Consider the following 24,146-nt stretch of genomic DNA (forward strand, 5'->3'; position numbering starts at 1 on the left):
TCCTGCCCCCCACCCCTTAACATGCATAGTCTTCCACCATTATCAATACCCATCACCAGAGGGACCGTTCATTCATTGTAATGGGTGAGCCTATGTTCATGTAATCACCCAAAATTTATAACCTTGAGGTTTACTTTTGCTGCTGTATTTGTCAAGACAAATTTATGACATGCTTCATCATACAGTATTTTTGTTCATCCCTCCTGTCTTCAACCTATGGTAACCATTGGTCTTTTTTACACTAGTTTTGCCTTTTCCAAAATGTGTAGTTAGGATCACACAGTACATGGCCTTTCCTTTTCCTGATTTTCTTTGTCCTCACCCGAGGACCTTTTTTGTTTTTCCCATTGAGATAGCGAGCCCACAAGAGAGAAACTAACATTTGTTGCCTTGTATGTGCCTCAACAGGGAATTGAACCCACAACTTTTTCGTCTATGGCATGGACATTCCAACCAGTTGAGCAGCACCAGCCAGGGTTACATATTCTTTTCAGGTGGGTTTCACTTAAAACAGTAATTTCTCAACTGGTGTGAGTGCTAAAAGATTTTTTATTTTTTGGTAGAGGGAGAGATGATCAATTTGTTCCACTTAGCATTCATTGATTCATTGGTTCTTGTAGGTGCCTTAACCAGGGATCACACCTGCAACCTTAGTTGGCTTACTGGGACAAGTGCTCTTACTAACCTACTTGGTTAGAGCTGTGTGTGCCAGAATTTTTAAAACATGATACCTATTTAGTCAGGGGCATGGACCCCTTTTCCCTTATATTTTTTAAAAAAGCTAACAAGAATAGCTGTCCACTTTGAATGAATTAGGTTTGTTAGATAAACAAAAAGTATTTTGGGGGGTGCCACAGAATTTTAGTAGTTTGTGTGCCATGAGATGAAAAAAGTTGAAAGTGAGTGACAAGTAATTTGCATTTAAAGTTCCTCCATGTCTTTTTATATCTCATTCTATTACTTTTTAAGATTTATTTTTAGAGTGATGGGAAAGGAAGGAAAGAGGGAGAGAAAAGTCGATGTACATTGATTGGTTGCCTCTCTCACTCCCCCAACTGGGGACCTGGCCTGCCACCCAGGCATGTGCCCTGACTGGGAATTGAACAAGTGACGTTCTATTCGCAGGGTGGTTACTCAATCCACTGAGCCACACCAGCCAGGACGCTTCAGTGCTGCATCATTCTATTGTCTCAGGGTACTACAGTTCATTCAGCTACTAAAGGCAAGTTTTGACAATTTGGAATAAAGCTGTTTTAAATATCCCATATGCAGGTTTTTGTATGAACATGAGTTTCCAGTTTCACCGGGTTTCTTACCATTGACTTCTGAGAACTTTTGTATATTTTGGTTAACAGTCCTTTATCAGGTTTCTTTTACAAATATTTTCTCCCAGTCTGTGGCTTGTATTCTTTTTCCCTTCTGCAGAAGTTAATTTTTTTTAAGTCAGTTTATCAGTTTTTTCACAGATACTACCTTTGGTGGTGCTACCTATTTAAAAAAAGCCACCAAGCCCAGGGTCATCTAGGTTTTCTGATGTTCTGGTAGCTTTGTGTTTTACATTTAAGTGTAATAGATTTTGAGTTAGTATTTGTGAAGGATGTAAAGTCTGTCGAGGTTAGTTGTCTTGCATGTGAATGTTTAGTTGTTCCCAAGCCATTTGTTGAAAAGAGGATTTTATTAGAGTTTTAAAAATACAATAGAGGCTGAGAGATTATAAATTCCTCCTTATTGCCAAAATAAGGACCCCAACTTCAGAGCCAGTCTGGATTCAAATATAGCCCTTAAGCCACATGACCTTGGAATGTCACTAAATCTCTGTGCTTGCCTGTGTCATTTATAAAAGTAAGAAAGATACAGTATTTGCCTCAGTTATAAATTAGTCTAATACATGAAAAACAATTGGGCCTTGGCTGGAAGGCTCAGTTGGTTGGAGCATTGTCCTGTATGTACACTGAAAGTTTGAAGGTTCAACTACTGGTCAGGGCACGTACCTAGGTTGCAGGTTTGATCCCTGACTGATGGGTTTTCTTCTCCCTTAACTCTCTCTAGAATCAGTTAACATATCCTCAGGTGAGAACTAAAATTAAGAAAGAAAAAAAAATAGTGGCCTAGATTTACGTAAGCTATTTGTTCTGGGGAGAAGTGGTACATGTTGATATTTTGCATGTTCCTTTGGTCCCATGCAATAGCCTTAAGATTGATTTACTTAATACTTAAAAGTTCTATTGAAGTTCCCTGTGCAGATTTCTCTGAATTTGAGAAGAGCCTTAAATTCTGAACAATACTATAATCCTATAATTTTGAGATATGTAGATTTTGCCCTTGAAGATGCTGACATTTTCACTTGTAATTCCTAGCTTAAGACCCGAGAGTGAACCTATTACACCAGAGGAGTCAAACTCATTTTCACCAGGGACATCAGCCTCGAGATTGCCTTCAAAGGGCCAAAGGTAATTTTAGGACTGCATAAATGTAACTATACCTTAACAGTTAAGAGCTTGTCACTGCCACCAGGTAGGAACAAGGTGCCAAGGTACAGGGTGGGATTTAGCCTGCGGGCCTTGTGTTTGCCACCTGTGTATTACACTCAGTACCGTATTTTTAGGACTATAAGATGCACCGGACCATAAGACACACCTAGGTTTCAAAGGAGGAAAATAAAAAAATTTTGAAGCATAAAATGTAAAATATTTAATAACCTGTGAGCCCACTCCACCACCACCTGCGCGAACCAGGTAAGCTACATTCGAACTATAAGATGCACCCCCATTTTCCTCCCAAATTTGGCAGGGTAGTGCATCTTCTAGTTGAAAAATACGGTATTACATTCCTCATCTGAAAATCCTCCAAAGGCTTCCATATCAGTTTAACCGAAGGCCTTACACCGACATCATATTTGCTGGGCCACTCTTACCTTTCTGACCACATTATCAGCTAACTTTCTCCTCTAAAGCAGCACTGCGGCCTCAGTGGCTTTATTCCTATGCCAAATACTGTCCTTAGATGATAAACGTCTTTCTCCTCCTTGAGGTGTTTGTTCATTTCAGCAAAACATTTCCAGACTACCCTACTTAAAATTGCCAGACTCTGTTGTGGATACTATTCATATGCACCTCCCCCTTTTTTTTCCTACAGGAACTTGAGTTTTACACAACTCTGAAAGTAAGGTCTCTCTGACAGATATTTTGTTCCCTGCATATACTAAAAGCCTGTAACATTGTCAGGCAGATAGAAGGTGCTCAGCATTTGTTGAATGGATGACACTTTGGGGGATCAGAGTTCTTGGGGGGGGAAATCCATGTAGAAAACCCAGGAAAGATTGTGCAGGCAGAAAGGAAACAGTAACTGCCCCTGAGGCAAACGTATCAATTATGTTCAGTGAACAGGAAGGAAACCAGTGTGGTTGAAGATGAATGGGTGTTAGAGACTATTAGGTAAGGTTAGAGACAGCCCAGATCCAGATCACAGGCTTTGCAGATCACTGAAAAAGAGTGCATTTAATTTAGCACAATATAAAGTCACTAGGAGTTTCCAAGTGAGAATAGCTGCCTTAAGCCCCCAGTCCCAATAGAAGAGAATTTCCTCCTTTTTCTTTAAATCTAATCTTTATTGTATTTTTTCCCCATTACCATTTAGTCCTATCATACCTCCCTCCCCCCAGCACTCACCACTGTCTGTTGTCCATAAAGAACTGCCTCCATTTCAAGTCACAGAAAAGGGTTCCCACAAGTTACAATATTTTGGTTTTGTTTCAGAAAATTCCAAGAGGGATTGGGAAGGGCAGCGGATGTAGACAAACTAATTGGCAGTGAGATAATAGTTGAAATTGGGTGATGGCTCAGTGAGAATTTACTTTTTCTTTTAAACTTTAAAAAATTTTTACTTATTTTAGGGAGGAATATCAGCTTGTTCCACTTAGTCATTCACTGGTTGATTCTCGTATGTCTTGACTGGGGAATCAAACCCACAACCTTGGCATATTGGCACAACACCCAACTAAATGAGCTACATGGCCAGGGGTAAATTTTTTTTCACAAAAGCTTTCCATGTAACTGGACCACATTGACTACAGGGTGTATGTATTCCATTACATACTGACTGGCATTCTGTTGAATTTTACTTGCACTTACAAGGCTACCTGAGCTAATGCTGCTGCTTGTGGCCTGAATTAGGGTAGTAGTTATGTTCGAGTTGAAGATATATGAAGGCTTAAAGAGAAGCGACATGAAGCTTTCTGGAGAGGATAGATAGTGTTACTATTTTATTCAGTAAAACACTGGCATTTTCTAAAAACATGTACATATTTGCTTATGTATTTGAAGTACATGTGAGCCACACAAACGCAACACTGGTCTGGAGAAAAAAAATTTCTGGAGGCACAGGCCCTTTGACGGCATTTAAAACATCCAATCAAAATGGACAAGGACTTAGCCTTAACCAACTTGGAGCACTTGACCATTAGCATTCAACAACCAATGCCAACAGTTACTACTTCTCTCTTTACATTAACAAGGAGTCTCATGAAATTTCACTCAACCTCAAAAGGACAGACAAGAAGCAAGTTTCAGTTCAACAGAAATGCAGCAGCAACATAATTACTGGCATACATGTCTGTACTTGAGTTTGTTCAGAGTGCCAAGAACCAACTGGATCACCAGCTATCGTTTTCTCCATTCAACTGTTTGCTATGCCAAGATCCATTACCCCTACCTAGAATAAAAATGAGGTGTATTTACAGAGAATATTTTATTAAGATACCAAAGAATGTAGAACATCTTTTTGTAGTACAGGCTTCAGCCTATAAATGGGTTACTTATTCCCCAACAGGTTTACCCACAAAGTTAACTTTTAAGCACGGCCTCAAAGATTTCAGCTTTAAAAAAATTCAGTAATTTTCTTCCTTAGATATTTTAAATTGGTTATACTGACTGGAAATTTCCTGAAATGGAACAGCTCAATTATTTGATAACTCTGTAGCACCCCAAGTTCATTCATAATACATAGTTCCCAAAGCTGCACTAATATAAAAAATTCTTAGTCTGATGAGATATTGGTTCCTCCAGATAAAATCTGCAAAGAAAAGAATTCAGTGGAATTTTTTTTAACCACTGTCTCCTCTAGGGCACTATAGTAAGCACAATTTAGCTTTTAATTTAACCAAGATTCTTACTGAGTTATTAAATTGACAGTGATTGAGTGTACTTGTAAACTCATCTTTTTTTTTTTCAACTCATACAGAGGTCTGACTGTAATCCTAGAATCTAGTGCACTGTAAATACACTGGAAAATTAAAATAATTGAATTTATAGCTGCTAGTTGACTACAGTTAAACAGGGGAAATTATGGAAGGGAAAGCGAACTGGGATCAGCGGATCAGATTATGGATCAGTGAACTGATCCATACCAAGTTTCATACAATTTTGCAGAGGATTATGTTTAGGTCCAAATTCACTGCAATTCAAGTTTTTTTAGATCAAAGCCAATTATAAATTATTTTGAAATAAAAAGTACTGAATACATCTCCTAGATTCCACTTAAAGCCTATTGAAAACTATTTTAAACCTTTAGGCCTCAGTAGGCTAGTGAATAGGTAGACTTTAAATACTAGAGGACAAATATATTTATGAGTAATTGTAGCAAGGCATTTACCAGAATTCTCACAGAAATGCTTATTAACCTACTTTACCTGGCACCTGTAAATAGCATCTTAGGAAAATTTTTACAAAGTTAATTTAGTAGTCTAAGCAACAATGCACACTAAAATTTTGGCACCTATGTTACAAAGCCCAATAGTTTTGCCAGTTTCTGCAAGCAACCTAAATTGGGGAGGACAGCAGCTACATCAGTAAAATTTCAATACCATTTATTAAAGTGTTTTGCCCAACTTTAAATAAATCACTCTAGTTTTAATTGGTCTTTTATACATTAGAAGAAACCTAAACGGCTGTGTTACATTTACAATCAAGCAATAATCTCTTAAGACCTCCAAAATAAATGGGAAATTACGTGCCTGATGCCTATGGTGGGCTGAGGTGTAAAGCATTGACTGTTAAAAGATGGGTGACTGGCAGAAAACAAACGTTCTCTATTTTCTAGTGACCCTGGGAGAAAAAAAAAATACTGCTTCAGGATATGGATCTGCATGAAGGCATGTCTGCCAATGCAAATGTCTATCTCTATGTCTACTCTTAAAAAAAAAAAAGATATGTCAGGGCATGCATTATTAGTGGGGGTGGTATCACCCCCAAATGGGACCCAAAAAAGCCCTTACTCTTTTTAATACATAAAACAGATACAATACACATGTAGCTTATCTATAGTAAAATTTATTGGGGTGCTATTAGAAAAGTCTAAAAATAAAAAGGCTTCCTGGGGGAGGGTGATAATGAGCTTAGAGAAACACTGAATCGGAAGTCAATCTCCCAGTCACATGCATTTCCTCTCACCACCATCATTTATGCTGTGTCAAAATATCCTGTGGTATTTTTGGTATTTGGAGTTTTCTTAATAACATAATAAATTATCTCTAGGACAATATTCCAGAATAATTAAGATTAAGAAACTATGATCAGCTCTAAATACACATTTAATATGGTATCTGAGAAACTTATCCTTTGAAACTGACACCAAGTTAGGAAAGTCAACATTTATCCAATCATACAAGTACAATTTTAACATCTATATTAAGAATTACATATTTGAGGCCATAAGTTGGCATTGGCAGCTGAGTCCCAAAACTACCACTTAAAATTCAAAATGAAAATCTGCAGTCTTTTCAGAAAGCATTTCCTTTCTTTTATACTGTCATAGGTGATAGTCATTTATTATCATATTGTAGTCAGTAAACACTACTTTGTCATTATGAAGAAAAAAACTATGATCAGACAAAGATCATAATGTAGTTCTGGAAGACTACACATTCTTTCACTATACACAGTATATAATAGAACAGAGTACATTTTGAACAGCAGTAACATGCAATGATTTGGTTGTAGAAATGTTATGTAGTTTCCACTACATCAGAATTCTGTGTAAGTGTTTACAGTTTGGGAGCTATAAGGACAAAAAGAGCAATTATTTAATGCTTACATAGTAGAGACACCTGAATGTACAACATACATTTACTACTGAACATTAACAAGGAATTTACAAAAAAAAAAAATAAAGAATGACCTACATAACCTAAGTGTAAGGATGGACTTTATTTTTTTAAAAAAGTCTTTTGAGGACTACAAATTACAAAGTAAAAGCAGATCACTACGTAGGAACCTAGTGAATACATTTTGCCTGTGCGTGAAAACTTGATCAAAGTTATTCATTTAACAATTTCACCCCATTCACAATATCAGTAATAATGCTCTCTGTAAGGTAACTATACAACTTTATTTCAAATTATACTACACATTATTCCCTCCAGATGAACTACTAAACACCAAATTCTTGGATCATAAAAATGGCACCTCTGAAAGGGGCAACTTCCACCCAGTCTCTGGTGGCATCATTCCAACCTAGTTTCTTTCAACAATCAAAATTTCCAAAAGCTTCACATGTAAGATAAAGTCTTTCCACCAAAAAGTGTGGTTGTATTTTGTTTTCTACTTACTACATACATATATAGATGGATGACAGCAAGAAAAGACAAAAATTAAAAGGCAGCCATTAAAATAAATGAATCAATTATACAGAAGAGATAGTTGGCTCATGGCAATTAAAAATAAAAGGCAACTAGGGTAAAGGCATTTCCTTTACTCACACTATTCCATGAGTCCTTTCCTACCAATCTAAGCACATGACAAGTGTTAACTTTGTTAAATGACAAGATTTTTCTAAGGTACAGTTGAAAATGGTATGAAAAGAATACGCAGCTATTTTGCCTGGAAAGGTACAAACGGAATGCAGAAATTTCTCAATGGGAAAAGCTCAACTCCCCCCCCCCCGCCAAGTACAATTTCCCAAAGACCTCTTTGGGAGGTCTTGAAAGACCACTTTCAAGCTTGTTCTTCATGGCTCCACTAACAAATGGAAACCAGAGAACAACTGAGCTAGAGACATACAGGGTTAAAAATTAAGAAAATATTAACATGGAAGCAATGGCCCAAATACTCAAGAGTCATGCTAATGAATTCAATTGCTGTATATGAGTTTTTAATGGATGAGCAGGGCTTTGGGTATACCAAATTATCACACAAATCATTGCTTTTTGAGACTTTGGATACTTTTACAGTTTAATTTGCAAACAGAATTTTTATAACAAATTATTTTTAACCAAATCATATCTTGAAAACTTTATATAGAAAACCCAGGAAAAAAAGTGAACTGTTCATTGTGGAAGGCCTTAAATTACATTATTACAGTAGAAAATACAGGAGGTAGAAGATAACTGAAAAGACTAATGCAACATTGGATTCAAATCTATAGCTCCTGTAGCTACTTACAACATGGTTTTTGAAACTAAACCCAACATTTCCAGTAACCATAGAAACAGTTAAAATAAAATTTGCTATGAAAGCCCTTATATCATGCTTGATACAGGGAGGTAGGAAGATGTAAGAACCGGGACACATGAGACATGACATTTTATCTACAACTCCTGTTTGCTTTACTGAGGGTGTAGTTTCAAAATTCAGTCACCTTCTTCAGCTTCAGACTCAGATTCTAGAAAGGGGGGAAAATGCAGTCAAGCATTATATATATCAAAAAAACAGAAGTTCCTATTTATAATTCTGAAGCTTTTTATTATAATTAAAGGATCTTATTAATGTCCTACTAAAGTACGGCATATTGAAAAGGATTCATTTATGAACCTCAAAATTCATAAATAAAATTTTCAAATTTTCTCTTAATGTTTAGTATTATGACCACCCAAATATTTCAATAATTAAAGTCTAGTTTTCCTCACCTGCCTTAATTTACAGTAAATACATTTACAAAAATCTGTACTCTAGGTACAGACCGGCATCTAAATCAAAAATGGCAGCATGTGTGCACACATTCTATGTTTTTGGGTTTTTTAAAAGATTTTATTTATTTATCTTTAGAGGGGAAGGAAAGGAGAAATATCAATGTATGGTTGCCTCTCATGAGTCACCTGCTTGGGACTGGCCTGCAACCCAGGCATGTGCCGTGACTGGGAATTGAACCATGATCCTCTGGTTCGCAGGCCCTCACTCAATCCACTGAGCTATGCCAGCCAGGGCTGTGTGCACACATTCTATATGGATGGCCAACTAAAACCAGTTCTCTGGCTTTACCAAACTAACTGCACAAAAGACTTACCTTCTTCAGCATTTTTGAGCCACTCCACAAACTTTTTCATTTGTTCAAGGAAGACACTTTTCCCCTTGGCAACATGTGCATCTTTATACCACTTTAGAATGGGCTCCTCACTCAGGACTTCAGCTATAAAGAAGATAATGATCATTACGTTCAGGTCGTTTTCATACACTTCTCTCACCACACAGTTAGAACCCGCCTAAGGTGCAAATGCCTGCATGGCAATGAAGACCTTATGGTGGCGGGCAGGGGGAAGAAAGGCTGTACTCAAACATTCTCTAATTGCTTTCTTCAACAAAACTTTTAAAAAGATTTTATTTTTAGAGACAGAAGGGAGGGAGAAAGAAAAATATCAATGTGTGGTTGCCTCTCAGGTGGCCCCCACTGGGGACATGACCTACAACCCAGGCAAGCATGTGCCCTGACTGGGAATCAAACTGGTGACCCTTTGGTTCACAGCCCACAGGCAATCCACTGAGCCACACCAGCCAGGGCTCTTCAACAAATTGTTTAAAAACATTTTTAAAAAGATTTTATTTATTTATCTTTAGAGGGGGAGGGAAGGAGAGAGGGAGAGAAGTATCAATGCATGGTTGCCTCTTGTGCATCCCCTGCTAGGAACTGGCCTGCAACCCAGGCATGTGCCCTGACTGGGAGCTGGACTGCGATCCTTTGGTTCGCAGGCCCACGCTCAATCCACTGAGCTACACCAGCCAGGGCAACAAATTTTTAAGAAATCTAAAATGAGAGCCTGATACTAAAAAAAAACTTTTTATTAACTTGTTGCCCAAGTATGAACCTTCTACTAGAAAAAAAAATTATTAAACCAGCGATTCTCAACTTCTAGCCAAGATGGAGGTGTAGGTAGACACACTGCCTCCTCACACAACCAACATTAAGGACAACAAAAATTTAGAAACAACAACAAAAAAACCTGACTGAAAACTGAACTGTACAGAAGTCTGACAACCATTCATCCAGACCAATAAGAGGGGCAGAGTTGGCGGCCAGCAGATCCCAGGTGCAGGGTGGCAACGGGCAGACCCAGCGAGGCATGCAAGGTGACTGGCTGACCCCAGTCCCACATCTACGTGCAGATAAACCAGGCAAAAACGGGCAACTAGACAGACCACGCAACCCAGGGCCCCAGCACCAGGAAATAAAGCCTAAAAGCACTAATTGAAAACACCTGTGGGGGGTTGCGGTGCCAGGAGAGATTCGCAGTATCACAGGAGAGTTCGTGGGAGAGACCCACAGGGTCCTAGAATGTACACAAGCCCACACACCCAAGAACCAGCACCAGAAGGGCCCAATTTGCCTATGGGAAGCGACAGAAGGGACTGAAATCCAAGAGAGCAGAGCAAGCACCATTGTTCCCTCTCTGACCCCACCCCCACATATAGCATCACAACCCAGCAACTGGATTGCCCCACCCTGATGAACACCTAAGGCTCTACCCCTCATAACCTGATCACCACCCCCAAAAGAGGCTCAAATGGAAGAACAGATCAAAGCTCCAGAGCCAATACATCTAAGCGACCAAGAGATAGCCAACCTATCAGATGCATAGTTCATAGCACTGGCGATCAGGATGCTCACAAAACTGGTTGATTTTGGTCACAAATTAGATTTAAAAAATGAAGGTTACACACTAAGTGAAATGAAGGAAAATACACAGAGAACCAATAGTGATGGGAAGGAAACTGGGACACAAATCAATGGAGTGGACCAGAAGGAAGAAACAACCAACCAAACAGAAAAGAGTGAAGAAACAAGAATTCAAAAAAAGAGGGAGAGGCTTAGGAACCTCCAGGACATCTTTAAATATTCCAATACCCAAATTATAGGGGTACCAGAAGGGGAAGAGGAAGAGCAACAAGTAGAAAACTTATTTGAAAAAATAATAAAGCAGAACTTCCCCAATCTGGGAAAGGAAATAGACTTCCAGGACGTCCAGGAAACTCAGAGAGTCCTGAAGAAGGTGGACCCAAGAAGGAACACACCAAGGCACATCATAATTACATTAGCCAAGATTAAAATGAACGAGAGAAGCCTAGAAAGAGCAAGAGATAAGGGGACAGTTACCTACAAAACAGTGCCCATAAAGCTATCAGCTGATTTCTCAAAAGAAAGCTTGTAGGCCAGAAGGGGCTGGAAAGAAATATTTGAAGTCATGAAAGGGAAGGAACTACATCCAAGATTGCTCTATCTAGCAAAGCTTCCATTTAGAATGGAAGGGCAGATAAAGCGCTTCTCAGATAAGGTCAAGTTAAAGGAGTTCACCATCACCAAGCCCTTATTACATAAAATATTACAGGGATTTATCTAAGAAAAAGAAGATAAAAAATATGAACAGTAAAAAGATAGCAAACTCAGTTATTAAAAACTACACCTAAAACAAAAACAAAACAAGAGAACAGGAACAGAATCACAAAAATGGAGATTACATGGAGGGTTAGCAACAGGGGAGTGGGAGGAGGGGGGGGGGAAGGTACAGAGAATAAGTAGCATAAATAGTAGGTAGAAAATAGACAGGAAGAGGGCAAGAATAGTATGGGAAAGGTAGAAGCTAAAGAACTTATGACACATAGACATGACCTAAAGGGGGGGGAAATGTAGGTGGGAGGGAGTGTGCAGGGTAGAGGGTAATGAAGGGGAGGAAATGGGACAACTATAATAGCATAATCAATAAAAAATATTTAACCCCCCCCCAAAAACAAAACAAAAAAAACAGTGATTCTCTCAACTGAGGGCAATCTTACCCCTCAGGGGCATTTGACAATGTTTAGAGACAGTCTTGACAGTTACACTGGGGAGTACTATGGATACAGCATCTACTGGGCAGATGCCAGGGATGCTTTTAAACACTCTTCAACGTAGAGGATGACAGTGACCTACAAAGTTATTTGAGCCCTTGCTGGTGTGGCTCAGTGGGCTGAGCTATGGCCTGTGAACTGAATGGTCGCTGGTTCAGTTCTCATCAGGACACATGCCTGGGTTTCAGGCCAGGTCCCCAGTAAGGGGTGCGTGAGAGGCAACCACACAACCATGTTTCTCTCCCTCTCTTTCTCCCTCCCTTCTCATCTGAAAAAAGCCACAATTATTTGGCAGAAAATATCAGTGAAAACAAGAAATAATAAAGTATGTGTGCCCCTTCTTGACTAGAGTAATAATAAAGAGTACTATGGATACTATGGATACATATTTTTTAAATTAACAAACGTCCCTGATCATTTCTCATTTCTAATGATCAGGGACGTCTGTTAATTTAAAAAATTTGTATTTATTTTAGAGAGGGGAAGGGAGGAAGAAAGAAACATCTATTAGCTGCCTCTTGCACATGCCCCAACAGCGGGGAGACTAGAGACTGAACCTGCCACCTAGGTGTGTGCTCTGACCAGGAACTGAATCAGCGACCTTTCCATTTGGACTTCTGGGACGCCCAACCAGTGAGCCACATCAGACAGGGCTGATTTGTTTTTAGGTATTAAAACTGCACTGTGCTTTATTTAAGAAAAGGAAAAAAAAGGTCTGTGTACTTCACAGATCTATAGTGGAAAAATTAAGAATTAAATCATTATTTCTAGGATTTATTTCTAAAGAATCTAAGTGGCAGCAAGTAGGGGCACACATACTTTTAAGAAACCTAATCACAAGATGATAATCACTGAAGCATGAACTACTTGGAGTTCATACCCCATTCTTTCTTTTTAAAAAATTTTTATTATAATGATTTTAGGCTAAGAGAGGAAGGAAGAGAAAGAAACATAAATTTGTTGCACCACTTATCCATGCATTCATTGGGCTAAAACCTCTGTGTGTCCTGAATGGGAATCAAACTCCAAACCCTGGCATAGGACAACACTCCATTCAACTGAGCTACCTGGCCAGGGTCCCGTTCTTACTTTAAAAAAAAACAAGCAGCCAATTCAATGGCAGACAATTTAATTCTGTGATCAGAGTAAAGTATTTTAGGGAGCTGGTGTTCAGATAACTACTCTTCAGAATTGTGTATTCACAAAATTGAAATTTTAAATTACCTTTGTAAAAAAGCACCACTATTTTCTGGAAGGCTTTCATGAAATGAATGTTATCGTAGCAATACTCCTGAATCTTCAGTAACAGAGTCAGCTCAGACTGACCTTGAGTAGTAAAGGCAGCAAGGAGAGGGCTGTATTGCTTTTGAAGGGGAGAAAAGATTTAATTATTCATTCTGCTAGCCATCCATTATAAAATTTCTGAAATATAGAACATAACTCATCTTTTACAACCACTGTGAATTATATCCTAGTGGAAATAAAAAAGTAGTGAAGCAGAAAAATCTGCTAAGCATCTACATCAAATAAGCAATTGCCAAGAATTCCAGATTAACTGTCAATACAATGTTTAATATTTTAGAGGAAAAAGAAGAAAATGCTTTATTTGCCAATATTCCGCAAAAACAAACACCAAATTGCAGGCTTAAGTTACTTTCCAGCAAGTATTCCTTTTTAACCCGTAAACCAACCAAAGCACAAGTCACTTTTTAAAAGGTTTTTATCAATAATTAATATGTTGTCTATTTACTGGTAAATTATCCCCAGGAACCACAGATGCAATATATGCTCTTAGAAAAAAGCACAGTAACGATTTACTTTTCCCAATGTAGAAGGAGAATGTTTGGGTAAGAAACAGATCTAATACCTTCAAGTGCTTGATGGCTTGCTCTGCTACAAGCTCCTCTTTTTTGTTCCATTCCACAGTGCTCATTACACTGGACCAGACTATTCCAATGACAACGGGTTCTGGGATGTTGTTTTTTTTCATCTCCTCCTTGACATACAAAATTATCTGCAAAAGAATCCAAATTTAGTTATCAGAAATTGTATGTTTGTACATATCCCATACATCAATGTTAGAACTTATACAAAACCATAAAAAGACTTTTCCATGCAAGCAGCAACAACCACGTATGTACCACATATAATCAAAAAGCTTTTAGAACTGGAAGGGGTGGATCTCTAGCTCAAACCTTAGTTTACACATAGGCAAACTGGCTAGGAAAGGACTGAGATGGAAACAGACCTGTCCATTAGCTTACAACCTACAAAATCCCCAAGTATGATCATTTCTGGGCACCAATAAGGCACTAAAGATGAAAAAGACAGAGGCAAAGCCCCAGCATAATATTCTACAACTATTAAAGTCCACCCGGGTGAAATACTTAACATTTTTTCTTTGCCAGAAACGGCCATATAATGACAGTTCAAACAAAAATATCTTACATCCTTAAATGGATCACCACGGGACATCTGTTCTTGAAGTTCTTTCTGGAGTTCCTTACGAGCTCCAATGGTTTGCTGATTCCGAACATATTCTGAAAGCTCTTTTAAGCCTGCTTCAGTGAAGTACTTTGTGAAATGTTCAACACTTTGTTTATTGGCAGGAAAAAGTTCCTGAAAGGAGAATTTAATATAAGTAAATGATCTTTAAATCATACTAAGAAAAACTCTTTTCTTGACAGGTTAAAAATGACAAAGTTCCCTTATTGCACTTTCCTAGCAAGAATGGGAAAAAAGTTTCTCTCCTCTCCTTCCTTTCCTCTCTAAAGATAAATAAATAAAATCTTTTTTAAAAAAAGGGGGAAAAATGAAAGAAGTTACAAACCATCAGCCTGTTATCCATGCTGACTTTCCGAAGACTTGCAGCTACTGCATTGATATCTTTTTCATTTATCCATGATTTAAAGAGCTTTACAGCAAAAGCTGCTGAAACCCCTATAGAAGAAAAAAGCACACTTAACAGAAGCTCTATCCTGGATTCATTCAACCACTGCACCTCTCCATTTCCTCCCTCCATAGTTCAACTACACAGGATTACTCACTTGATCCGCACACTTACCCCTGGACTTCCTTCTACTACTGCTTACCATTTAACTCCAATTTTTCTATTTGAACATTTGCTTGGTTATATGTTCTTAGTCAAACTACTTAAACTGTTTTCCAATGTATAAAATTAATGTAACAGTCCTTACACTTGACAGGGTTGTTGTTAGCCTTTTATTATCTAAAGAATAATTTAACTATGGAAATCAATATAAGGAACTTATTTCCCTTTTCAGCTTGACATTTTCCCCAACTGCACTTCCTCTGTTAAACAAATTTCCAGGTCTGCCAATTGGAACTCATCTTCTGGGTTACCACAGAATTGAAATTTTTTTACTTTATAATCACTTTGTATCTGGACCCTGGATATTTGCTGTATGCCTAAAGCAAGACATTAACTCTGGATGCCAAAAGTATACAATTAATGTTTAATGAATTTAAATGAACCTATTAAATTTAAGGATAGTTAAAAACACTATTACACAGGTCAAACCTAGATAAATTATATCCTGTATCAGTTCATCTTTCATGCCCTTTCCATCCTACCTTCAGACAACTAAAGACTATCATTTACTAAAGGTTAATTACCTTCTTTAACCAAATTCTCATTATAAAGGCTATTAAGAATGGACGCATTAAGTGTTCCGTTAGCCAGAAGAACACCAGTCAACATAGCCAGCTTGTTCCTCTCCGACTCCGAAAAACCCTTTAAGAACAGCAGCAGCTATAAAAGGAAATAGTTATAGGTTAAAAGAGCAATTGTATTATATAAAGAGCCCATACTTGGTTACAAGTATGGGCTCTAGAGTACCACCCTAGTTCCTGCCTCAGTTATAATACTCATTAACTGAGTGATCTTACACAAGTTAACTTCTGTGCCTGTTTCCTTATAAGTAAGATGCTGATAAAACTGTTTCACAGTTTTGTTTCACTTAGTATTTTGTAAATAGTAAATGAGTTAACAATTAGAATAGTGTCTAATACCTATAAATGTTACTAAAAACATTACCAGATTTTCTATGCACCTACATACAGTACATCTAAGACTCAAATAGCAAGCATGCTAAATTTCTTTTCAATGTGTTTAGCTCTTGTCCTCTACCCTCTAATCTTCTGAACAAACCCCACTTTGAATTTTAGGCTTTTGACACTTATTTGAACACAGGGCTAAAGAACAATGCACAGCAAATTAAACTAAGTGATTTACCCCCAAACTACATTTCAGAGACTTAAATTATATCAAAAACCCTGGCCAGGTAGCTCAGGTAGTTAGAGCATCAACTTGATACACCAAGGTTGCAGGTTCAATCCCCAGTCAGGGCACATATAAAATTCAACCAATAAGGAACAATGAATTAATGCCCCCCCCCAAATCAATAAATAAAAATTTAAAAATATAATAATCTCAAACAGTATGGAGGCTCCTGGAAAAACTAAAAATACAAACAAAGAAACAAAAAAAAACCCCAAACCCTACCAGCCCTGTCTGGGAAGCTCAGTTGGAGTATCATCCCACACACCAAAAGGCTGCGGGTTTGATTCCTCGTTGGGGTACATACAGGAGGCAACTGATCCATGTTTCTCTCTCATTTGAAGCCCCCCGCCCCCAATCAATAAACACACCTTCAAGTGAGGATTAAAAAAAAGAAAAAGAAACAAAAAGAACCAAAAAGAACTATCATGTGACCCAGCAATCCCACTTCTAGGTATTCATCTGAAGAAATCGAAAAAACCAATTCAAAAAGATATACACATTCCTATGTTCACTGCAGCATTATTCACAATAGCCAAAATATGGAAGCAACCCAAGTGCCCATCAATAGACAAGTGGGGAGGAAAAAAAAAGAGAATGAAATCTTTCCACTTCCAACACGACTGCCTAGAGCAGGGGTGTCAAACTCATTTTACCAGGGGCCATATCAGCCTCGTGGTTGCCTTCAAAGGGCTAAATGTAATTTTAGGACCGTATAAATGTAACTACTCCTTAACTAGGGGCAAGGAGCTCAGCACTGCCCTGAGCAGAAACAAGGTGCTGGGCTGCATTGGCCTGCAGGCCTTTGTGTTTGCCACCTATGACTTAGAGGCTATTTTGCTAATTGAAATAAGTTAATCAGAGAAAGACCAATACCATATGATTTCACTTGTATGTGGAAATCTAAAAAAACAAAATAAATGAACCAACAACAGAAATAAACGGATAAATACAGAGAACAAATTGATGGTCACCCAATGGGGATTGGTGAAGGGGGGAAGTGATTAACAAGTACAAATGGCAGTTACATTTAAAATTATCTTAAATCTGTGGCAAAATTAGCTTTTAACATTCTATTCTTTAACCTCAACCTACTATCTTCCACAAAACATATTGCTCCTCATACCTTTTTTACTTCATCTTCAAAACCTTTCTCCAAGTATTTGTAGCGCCTGATTAACTTGTTAAAAACCTATGAAAGAATAGTAAAGAAATTTAATGATAACTTCCTATGTACAAATTCCTAATAAAAAAGATCTAGATTAGAATTAATGTAGGTTAAAAGATCTAGGCCGTGAGATCCCTCCAATGGTACCTCTAGAACAGCAAAGAAGTGAACCTTTCCCTAGATACGTTTATAGGCTGCTTAAACTAGCATGGGAAGAGTCCATCCATTCCTAAACCCTTCAATGTACCAATGCAATACTGTTAACACTTTAATAGCACCCAGCAATAAATTTTTACTACCAAATACTAAAGCAAAGACTAATTATCGCTCAAATATTTACCCATTTGTAGAACACTAACAGAATAAGATCGTGAAATACAGGTACATCTTCCTAATGACATTGATAATAGTATCTGTTAGATACACTGGAATTCTTTGCTTACTGTACTGCAAACATACCTACTGGTATATATGAAAGCTTCAAATAAGATTTTGATTGGTAAACTTATCCACCTTTAACTTACTCACCTTTTGAAAAGTTATATGCAGAACAACTCCATGATGGAAATCATGACAGGGAACTGATTTTCCTTTTCAGTTTAACTTTTTTTCTAATGAATTAATTCCAGAGGGACAAACAGGAAGAACTAACTCAATCTTTTTCTAATTGTTTTTCTCAACACATTTTGGAGTTTTTAATATACCATATTTCACCAAGAGCACTGTCTTAAAACCTTAATTCAAATTCCTTAAATCTCCCTGCACCCTCTAGAAAGTACTTTTCCTTAAACATCAGTGAGATGGATAGCAGCTAACTGAAATTATTATGTCAAGTTTTATTTACCTGAGCAAATGCTTGCATGGTCTCTAGGTCTTCTTGTGCTGCAAACACACAGACATCTGTACGCATCATGTCATCTGCCAATGTACCACCTGGGGCTAAGGCATATTTTACAAAAAAATTTGCAATGACCTTCATTTAGAATTAGTCATCATTTCAATCTTACTTTCTGTGATAAAATAAAATTGTTAAAATTCTAATAGATGATTTGAAAGCAATTTCTCAGTAGGAACATGGCTAGGTTGGTTCAATACATTTGAAAAAAGTGAAACAATTTACAGGAATAAAATAATCCACTTTAGCAACTCCATTAAACTTGTTGCATTAGCCATTCAATCATTAGTGCCAAATCTGTCACTCCAGTGGAGGTGTTTAAAGTTGGTTTTGGTGTGTAATTTTATACATAGAAAGCCACCCTTCAAGCTTCCAAAGAGGCTGGCTATAAATATCCACAGATGAAATACTTTATTTTTTAGATACATTTTTAATTTTTATGGATAAAATGTCTGATGTACACTTTAAAATATGTGGGAAGGGGGGATGAAATTGTTAATGATTATTGAAGTTAGGTAACAGACCAAAAGTTCATCACATTATTCTCCCCAGGATATGTTTGAAAATCTCCTCAGTAAATGTTAAAAAATTTTTTTATAAATAGGCTTATTGATAGTATTATGAATAGTAAGTAGATATATTTCTTCCTATGAACTGGTAATACAATGAAAGAAATTCATTTGACTAGGCACTAGAATATACATTAAGTTCCTAGCTCCAATCACTGACCAATTGTCTGACTGCATACAAGTCACTGAAGCCTTTCCAAACCTCCATTCTGCATACTATATACTAATGGAGTTCTGATTCTGTCAGCTTGGCGGTGAGGGTCAAGACAATATTGCTGTAAAATATTTTAAAATACCTTGTAAGAGCTATGGAGATGAAATTACCATCATCATTTGAAGATATATATAACTAAGCAGTACATTCTGTTTAGACATCCTGAGGTGCTTTAAGATAGGAGTTACATTAAAGCAGCACAGTGCAGCAGAAATATGTAAACCACATAATGTATTTTCAAATCTCCCTAGTAGCCATATTAAAAACAAAGGCTGAAATTAGTTTTCATTTGTCAAATAGTTCATATTCTGGATTCTAACAATCTTCTCCATATAGCACACTTCCCACAAAACCAGACACTTACCCAGCATTCCCCCGGCCACCAGAATGTCAAAGAGTGTTTCTGCATATCGGCGGTAATCAAGTTTTGCTCCAGAGGCATCAAGAAACTTTGCTACTGCTTCCAAATCAGTACCAGTTTCAGTTAAGCCTTGAATAATACAGTCTTGAAACTGAGTAGGGTCAAACCTCTCTTTTTCATCTGAGGGGAAAACCCCAAAACATTTAGTTTTAAAAGGCTTACCAAAATGCCAGGAAACCACCACCTTATGAAGTTATAATCACTGAATAAGTTAATTACATTCATCACAATTTCATTTATTTCAACAGCTGGAAAAAACAAACACAGCTAGATTACCCAAGACCTGGAACACTAGCAAACAAACAGGAGACTAAACATGCATCCTGTGCTAGTTCCCCTCGGCTAGTTTAAGGCAGGATTGTCTAAGCACAGAATTGTATAGCTATTCTTCCACCATCTTTTCACATAAGTCTCATTCACATTAAATGAACTGAATAAACTAGTGTGTTCACACTACCAGGGGACAATTTCTATCAGGAATGTTCTCCATTGCCTCTGGGCTTTTCTGAAATTTAGGTCAACTTCCAAATCTCAGGTAAATTTTATTCCTGAGTGAAATTTTGTCCAAACACTTGATTCTTTTCTCTAAATGCCCCTATCACTTTGTATGCTTAAAAAAAAAATCACTCCTTTGATACTTATTAAAGATCCAATATATGACAGAAACTGTAGATCTTTTGCTTTAATCCCTGTAACATATTGGAAGGTAGATCTTTTTTGTCCCCACTATAAAGGAAAATTGAAGGCTGGAAAAATTCAAGACTAGTAGCTACGAATAAATGCCCTCCAGTCATAATGCCTGATCCAAATCCTGATCACCAGCATTTAACTGTCTAAGCAAATAGTTTCATTCTTTATGCATAGCATACATTTTCCTATTATAAATGGTTCTTAAGAGTAGTAACTATCTTATAAAATTGTTGGTAATATTAAAAGATATAAAATAGAAAGCACTTACTGAATTGCTATTACAGATTCCATGATAGGGTTTGATTTCTCTAAGTTAGATATTACCTTAATGTTCACACAGAATGAGGGTGACCATTCTTCCCTATTTCCCTCAGGACTTTCTTGTTTCTAGCCCTGAAAGGCCTAATCCTGGAAACTCTATACAGTCCTAGATAAATCAGGATGATTGTTCGCCCAATCATCAAGAATTAGGAGGGCATCTCCTAATGAGTGATCTCAATCTGGAAGCGGGGGAGGCGACATCGCTTTCTGATGCTAACAATAAAATAAAGGTGATGTCAGCAATCCACATATTCTAGAGGATACAGACCCTTCCCTATTATTGCTAAACTGTTCTGGTTTCCAACTTCTGTTCCTCCTCTTGAAAAAAATCTACTGGCTTAAATGTAAATGAACCTGCAACAAATCACTCTTTGGTCTCCCTACTACGATTACAAATTCTGGAATACACATCTCAAAGTATCTCTACTTGGAGTAGAAAAACACAATTTATAGCCATTAGTTGACCCAATTCTCTTTTTCTGTAAAGTCTCATATGAAATAAGGTCGGTAGGTGCTCTTGAGCAACACCAAAAAGTTTTGGGGAAAATATTAAGCCCGATACAAAATATACCTGAGACCACATCTCACTTAACTTTGTAGATCTAGTGTAGTAGTGCCTCACTATACAATTCAAAATACAGAAGTCATCCATATAATTTTAGTACATTTCTTACTAAGCCTATCAAAAATATTTAATAAAAAACACCAAATATTACAATGTGAACTCTGTTCCATCATTAACTTCCATGGGTCAAGTCTGATTTTTCTCTCAGGAATCTTCACAAAGTTCAGGTGAAATTAGTGATCACATTAGGAGCTCTTTTTACAACTGAACCTTTTCCCTCAAGCAAAAATCAGCTTAAATGAAATTTGCCCCTAAAAATTCAGCTCATATTTTTCAAATAAAATTACTTAGAAATAGTCAATAAACTATCAGCTAGAAATTCAAGTTCCTTTCTGGTATTTTCTCTTAAGGTTTTAGTACTGAGCAACTGCCAGCCAGAGGAACCAAGATATAAAAGTTATTCTGGAGGTTTAAAGAGAGATTATTTTTAAAACATAAATTTACCTCTTTTTCTGGTTTTAAAACGCTGGCCTGATAGCGTTGGCTTTTGCTGCTTTTGATTATTCATAAAAGACACCCTAGAAAAAGAAAATAAGGCCTTAAAAATCAGTGCCATGACATTCATTTCATGAATAAAGCATCAAGCCTTGTTCTAGTCACATGTAAAACCAACCGAACACACACTTTGTCTTGACAATATACCTAACAGGCAAAAGTAACTACTTTTGCTTTCATGAACAGAATTTCAAAACTTGCATTTCCCCCTCCATCACAGGGCTGTCCAACCCGCAGCCCAGAATGGCTATGAACACAGCCCAACAACAAAATCACAAATTTACTTATAAAAGCTTTTCTTTTGCTCATCAGTTTTCGTTAGTGTTTGTGTATTTCATGTGTGGCCCAGAGATGCCAAATGGACGGACACCCCTGCCCTACAAGAAACCCTTGAAAGATGTAATGTGAAATACGCTTCTAGGTGACTTTACAGAGCTAGTGACTGGTGGCAAATCACCCACCATAAACATTTTTGGGTCTCTTCCTCTTTCCTCTTCAAATTCGCCAACACCCTGCATTACCTGAGCACCACAGAAGGCTAACAGAGATTACCACCTAGTCAATTGTGCACGTCAATTTTGGGACACTGTCAAAAGATGAATGCCCTTCTTTCGAGGGACCCTTCCATTAAGTCGGATCTATGACCCCACCGACCGCTTCACCACCCCCGCCTGCAAAATTAACTGTCAGCGGGCCTAGCCTCCTTTGGCCCATACCCCACAAATCCAAGCCCCCTCCAAGGGCACGTGTCTTCCTATTCACACCCTTCCTGCGCCTCCAGCAAGAACTACAGACTACCCGAAACTCCGCCCAGGGTCCCCTCGGGCACAGCGAGGCGACAGCGAGGCGACGCAGGGACTGCACCTCCCCCGCAGCCCCTTCTTTACTGACCCCGTCGCCGTCCGCCGCAAAGAGCGGACCCCAGGAGCCGAGGCGCTTCGCGCCGGGGGCCCAGCCGCCCCGTACATTCGCCCGCCCTCCAGCGAAAGCAGCTGCCGTGGAGGCGGCCGCAGTGGTGGTGGCGGCTCCTCTGCCCCGCCCGCCGGAACCCCCCACGCGTACATCACCCAACAGAGGCCACGGTGGCTTTGTTACCCAGGCCGGGCAGAGCCAGACGGGGGATTGTCTCGGGCACTGCCTCCGCCACCTCGACGCACCCCTGGGGTCCATGATCCGGCCCGGGCCGCCGCCCCTTGGCTTCCCTGATGAGGCAGCAGCCCCGGCCCTGGAAAACTGGCTCCGGACCGGCGCAGCCTCATGCGGCAGCCTCCCCTAAGGCCCATCCAAACCTGGCTGGCATAGGGCCGCTGCCTCCCTCGCTCTTTACCCGGTGATGAGGGACAGCAACCTCCACCGCAGACAAGAAGGCGCCAAGCCTCACCGAATTTAAGGCGAAGAGAAAAGGGCCAGAAATTCCAGATGTGGCGACAACTGCGGCGGTCTCTCCTTTGCGACCGGAACTAACGCGAGGAGAAGGGAAGAGGTGCCACCCCCGCCCCACCGGTCCCCTATCGCGAGATTTCTTCCTCTGGCGTCTTGCCCCGCCCCTCTCCTGGATTTGAGCCTCCGCCTTTTCTCTTCCCCGGGGCTAGAGATGGGAAAAGAGAAAAAGGGAGGGAGGAGGAACTTCAAGCCTTATTTTATTCCATCATTGAGTCACAGATTTCTCGGACACTTATCCTTGACTAGCCTATTGTTCTCTGCTGGCGCCGTCATCCGGCCTCTTAGCACATGGAAGGGTTAAGTCAAAAGTCCATCAACCTCACGGGTCGAGAGGAAGTTGGAGACCTTCGCCCCAGTCCCTAACCCCCAGCGGGGCCCCCTCCTCTTCCGCCGGAAGTCGAAGCTAGAGGGCGTGGTGGGGCGAGGGTGTCGGTTTGGACGTTGAGTTGGTGGATGCTGAGTTAGGTAAAGGCTCCTCTACTTGGCTTGGCCTCTGCTTCGGGCTGGGCTGGTAGAACTAGCTCAGAGTAAGTCCAAAATGGGGCAACATTGCTCTGGAGTGTTTGGCAGATGGGGTCATGCACTACCTCCTTAAGAGCATGGAAGGTAGATCCAGCTGGAGGGTTTAGGAAGAAATTCTGATCTGGGACTGTGGCTAAAAATTCTTGCAGTAAGTTGCCTGTCATTTTCTCCTGAGTGTGGTAGTTGTGAGAACTTGGAGAATATCGAAATCCCCTGGGGGACGTATGAAAACACATTACTCTGCTTCATCCTCAGCGATTATGGAGATCTGATGTAGGACTCAAGAATATGTGTTTCTAACTATGGTAGTTCCTAGTCATGCTAATGCTGGTGATCTAGGGACCTCAATTTTGAGAACCGCTGGAGAAGAGGCTGTATCTATCAGAGAGCTGGG

General features: G+C 39.0%; 1 protein-coding gene across 2 annotated transcripts; it reads right to left on the bottom strand.

Moving 5' to 3' along the window:
* Positions 1 to 4,250: 4,250 nt before the first annotated feature.
* BZW1 (basic leucine zipper and W2 domains 1) lies at positions 4,251 to 23,276 on the bottom strand. 2 transcript variants are annotated; one of them, XM_037043659.1, is made up of 12 exons: positions 23,169 to 23,276; positions 21,737 to 21,810; positions 19,600 to 19,776; positions 18,402 to 18,496; positions 17,516 to 17,581; positions 15,726 to 15,861; positions 14,920 to 15,029; positions 14,538 to 14,708; positions 13,957 to 14,103; positions 13,314 to 13,452; positions 9,277 to 9,399; positions 6,109 to 8,655 (listed from the first exon to the last, which is right to left on the bottom strand). In XM_037043659.1, exons 2-12 carry the CDS (start codon positions 21,798 to 21,800, stop codon positions 8,624 to 8,626), a joined length of 1,260 nt encoding a protein of 419 aa, XP_036899554.1. In that variant the 5' UTR covers positions 21,801 to 21,810; positions 23,169 to 23,276; the 3' UTR covers positions 6,109 to 8,623. The 2 variants fall into 2 exon arrangements, with proteins under 2 accessions (XP_036899555.1, XP_036899554.1); XM_037043660.1 differs by lacking the exons at positions 18,402 to 18,496; positions 21,737 to 21,810; positions 23,169 to 23,276 and having other exon boundaries at positions 4,251 to 8,655; positions 19,594 to 19,677.
* Between the last annotated feature and the right edge of the window lie 870 nt (positions 23,277 to 24,146).

Source organism: Sturnira hondurensis, unplaced genomic scaffold (assembly GCF_014824575.4).
Source record: "Sturnira hondurensis isolate 20B ecotype Veracruz unplaced genomic scaffold, ASM1482457v3 Scaffold0004136, whole genome shotgun sequence".
In the NCBI taxonomy this organism is placed as follows: Eukaryota; Metazoa; Chordata; class Mammalia; order Chiroptera; family Phyllostomidae; genus Sturnira; species Sturnira hondurensis.

Excerpts from the sequence above, each read along its gene's own strand:
- BZW1 (XM_037043659.1), bottom strand. The coding sequence starts at position 21,800 with ATGAATAATCAAAAGCAGCAAAAGCCAACGCTATCAGGCCAGCGTTTT. Across the intron at positions 14,104-14,537 it reads GTGGTGATCCATTTAAGGAT|ATAATTTTGTATGTCAAGGA; the intron begins GTAAGATATTTT and ends ATTCTTTTGCAG. Across the intron at positions 9,400-13,313 it reads AGTGGTGCTTTTTTACAAAG|CTGAAGTCCTGAGTGAGGAG; the intron begins GTAATTTAAAAT and ends TCTTCTTTATAG.